The following is a 3802-nucleotide window of genomic DNA, read 5'->3' as shown; positions in this document are numbered from 1 at the left end:
CGCTTATAATAACCCTTGGCTTTCCTCTTCGACTGATGAATCTGCGCAATGCGCTAATAAAAGAATCTGTCTCAAGAGACTCGGCTACTTCAATGTGGGTGGCTCGAAGGGTAAGACATGAGAACAAACATCCGTAGTGCTTCACAATACTTCTTCCTCGTTTCACGAACAGTGGTCCAAAATAGTCGATACCAACATAGGAAAATGGCGGGTCTCTGGGAGTTAACCTTTCTTTGGGTAAATCTGCCATCATTTGTTGGCCACGGAGAGAGTTCTGCTTGCAGCATGTCAAACAACCACTGAGTACTTTACGAACGGCAGCTCGTCCCTTGATGATCCAGCACTTTTTTTTGTAAACTTGTCAGCACGTATTCTTGACCTAGGTGTCCCACGGATTGGTGATGTGCCATAATCAGCAATCTAGAAAGGTGATGATTGTAAGGCAGTAGCAGCTGATGCTTTGACTGATAATTCAACAAGGCATTCACAAGTCTTCCACCAACCCTTAACGCTCCTTCTTTATCAAGCATTGGACGTAGTTTGTAGATGGAACCAGACGAGCCAGAAGTCCTCAGGGCACGTTTCTCTTGGGTTTCGGAATTTGAAGCTTGAAGTGCACTAAATATTTCGGGGAAAGACAATCTCTGAACGTATTTCACGATGTGAAGTTCTGCAAACCTTAACTCCTCCAGTGAAAGCTCGCCTTGTGGCAGTGCGTCGTTTGGCGGATAACACTTTCTTCGGATGTACTCTCTGAAACGCAACAACCAGGCCACGCCCCTCTTAAGCTCGTACCAAGATGAGTAACGCTGGATCATTGAGTTTAAATTACTTTCCTCAGAAACCATGGTTGTTCTATTGCTTTGACCTTGACTCTTAATCTCTGGATCCTGGTCAGGTATACTTGGTAAAGGACTTGAAGGAACTGGCCAAGACTCTTCTAGTTTCCAAAGGAATTCGGGACCCTTGAACCATCAATCCTGAAGAAGCAACTCTTCCGGAGTCAAACCTCTGCTGGCATCATCTGCAGGGTTCCTTGCTGACTCAACGAAATTCCACTGCAATGGTTTTGAGCCATCGTGGATCACTGCCAGACGATTTGCAACAAACGTATGAAACCGCCTGTCCTCATTCTTGATGTATTGTAAAACAGCTGTAGAGTCCGACCAAAACACTGATCTGTCAAACTTTATCTCCAGTTCTTCTCTTAATGTTCGGTCCAGCTTCACGGCAACTACCGCTGCTGATAGCTCCAACCTGGGAATGGTCATTGGCTTGACGTGAGCTAAACGGGACTTTCCAACGAGGAAACTGCAGTGGACTGCATTCCTTTCTTCATTGACAAATCTTGCATACGAGACTGCACCATACGCAATCTGTGACGTGTCTGCGAAGTGATGAAGCTCCGTGACGTCTGCGACACCAAAGTCAGCTGGTTTCAAACATCGTGCCAAAGAAATCTGGGAGAACTTTGGTAACTCTGAAAGCCACTTTTTCCAGCCTATAGCTTCTTCTTCTTTAATCTCTTCATCCCAACTAAGCCCTTGCTTGCAAAGATCTTGAATTAGTTTCTTGGCCGAAAGAACAACTGGCGAAATGATACCGAGGGGATCATAAATGGAGCTGGTCACTGATAAAATCCCTCGACGTGTGTAGGGCTTATTTTTTGGCAGCAACTTAAAGATGAACATATCTGTCTCCATGCTCCACTGAACTCCGAGAGTTCTCTCGATGGGAAGCTCTTCAGCCTTCAAATCAAGATCAAAGATTGAAGGGGCTCTATCGGCGTTTGGAATGGTCTCTAGGACACCCTTAGAGTTACACGACCACTTAGTCAATCGGAATCCGCCCTTTTGAAGCAGTTCGCAGAGCTGACTTCTTAAATCGATGGCAGCACAGGAGGATTGCACAGATTTCAGACAGTCGTCAACGTAAAAGTTCTTCAGGACTGTATCGATCACCAGATGGGAGAAATTTCCAATATTGTCTTGAGCAGTCTTCCTGATGCAGAAGTTTGCACAACTCGGTGACGAGGTACTACCAAAAAGGTGGACTTCCATCCGGTATTCAATAGGCTGTGCAGATATATCATCGTTTGGCCACCACAAAAATCTCAAGGCATCTGAATCCAGGGGGTCAACTTTCACTTGATGGAACATAGCTTCGATATCAGAAACCAGGGCGACTGGTTCTTGACGAAATCTTTGAAGAACACCGAACAAACTATTGGTCAAATCAGGGCCGTGTAATAACTGATCGTTCAGAGAAGTACCCTTGAACCGTGCAGCACAGTCAAATACTACTCTTAACTTGTCTGGCTTGTGGGGATGGAAAATGGCATGGTGTGGTAGGTACCATAAGGGCCTGCCATTAGGGTAAAGTTCCTCCGTAAAGTTCCTAGTCGTTAACAGCTGCTTTATAGCGTGCGAAGAACTCTGGATCTCGATGAAATTTCTTTTTCAACAAAGACAAGCGCTGCTCAACTGCGACACGGTTATTTGGTAGGTAAAGAGGTTGCCGTCTCCATGGAAGGGCCACTTGATAACGTCCGGAGACCCTTCTGACAAAGGATTCCATGATTGCCAATGCTCTTTCGTCTTCAACAGACATGGCGACTTTAGAACTAGATATCGAATCAGCAAAATCAGTTTCCCAGAAGTTCTTAACTTGCAGCAGTAAGGTTTCATCTCTGGAGTCGCTTTCATCATTCAAACGCACAAAGTTCACAGAGAAACTGCTTTCTTCATTGACCTTCACAGTTGGTCCTATAAGGGTCCAACCTAACAACGAACGGATGGCAACCGGTTTACCTCTACCGCCAAGCCTCTCTTCGAGCACCCAAAACGCTTCGGGGACGTTACACCCTATCAGCACTCTTACTTCCTTGCCATCGATCTCTGGGAGTTCGATGCCGTTAAGGTGTGGCCATTTAGTGACATCATGATCTCTTGGAATATTACACTCAGATATGTTTAGGCGATCGACGGTCCACACCCTAGGTACTTCAAGGCTGGAATCTCCGTTGATTGAGCCAACGATTAGCTTAACTTCTAGGCCAGATCTCTCGCTGCTTTTGCTTTCTTGGGTTGTTAACATGAAACTTCGTGGTTGCCCTGTGATCCCCAATTCATCAACCAACTTCCTGTCACAAAGGGTCACATCAGAGCCGTTATCTAACAGGGCGTACGTTTCTACCACTTTACCGGGCTGATTACCACGTACCATAACAGGAACAATTCTTAGACTGACTTTATCAGCTATATGGCCAGTACCATTCTGACCATTCACGCCGGCCCCAATGACATGACTCTGGCTGGACAATTCTGTTACAACACCCGAGGTGGAACTTTCACTATGGCCGAGCTCCTGATCGGCACGGCGACTATCTTGTGTCCCGTGACCAACTGGAAGAGGCTGAACTGGTGGATGGAGAACGGTCATATTCTTCTTTCCACAACCCTCGACGTAACAACCACTTCTCTGCATGCAACCCTTGGCCATATGGTCTAATTGGAAACAGTTCTCACATAACCTCGCATCCAGAATGATCCTAATACGATCGCTGTACGATTTGTTCTTAAATTGTTCACAGTTCCACAGCTGGTGCATACCATGGCAACCTAGACACCTTTTAAGCGAGGCGTTAATCCCGAATTTATAAGAGAGTCTTCGGTCCACTTTCACACCTTCAACTTCTGCACTGGGAGAGACCGGTGCTCTGAACCCCCCTTGGGTGGCATAGGTAGTCATTTTTGCTTCGGGATTTGAAGATTTGTTTCTTGGATTGCCCTTTTCTTTGTCG

General features: G+C 46.0%; 3 protein-coding genes across 3 annotated transcripts; all 3 read right to left on the bottom strand.

Annotated features, from left to right (window-relative positions):
* Positions 1–308: 308 nt before the first annotated feature.
* Positions 309–848, bottom strand: LOC137968501 (uncharacterized). The gene has a single exon (XM_068815063.1). It carries the CDS (start codon positions 846–848, stop codon positions 309–311), a length of 540 nt encoding a protein of 179 aa, XP_068671164.1.
* A 126-nt stretch (positions 849–974) lies between these two features.
* On the bottom strand, positions 975–2159 carry LOC137968500 (uncharacterized). The gene has a single exon (XM_068815062.1). The coding sequence runs from the start codon at positions 2157–2159 to the stop codon at positions 975–977; it is 1185 nt and encodes a 394-aa protein (XP_068671163.1).
* A 238-nt stretch (positions 2160–2397) lies between these two features.
* Positions 2398–3501, bottom strand: LOC137968499 (uncharacterized). The gene has a single exon (XM_068815061.1). The coding sequence runs from the start codon at positions 3499–3501 to the stop codon at positions 2398–2400; it is 1104 nt and encodes a 367-aa protein (XP_068671162.1).
* Between the last annotated feature and the right edge of the window lie 301 nt (positions 3502–3802).

This window comes from Montipora foliosa, chromosome 8, assembly GCF_036669935.1.
Source record: "Montipora foliosa isolate CH-2021 chromosome 8, ASM3666993v2, whole genome shotgun sequence".
In the NCBI taxonomy this organism is placed as follows: Eukaryota; Metazoa; Cnidaria; class Anthozoa; order Scleractinia; family Acroporidae; genus Montipora; species Montipora foliosa.
This window is presented reverse-complemented; position numbering and strand designations above follow the sequence as displayed.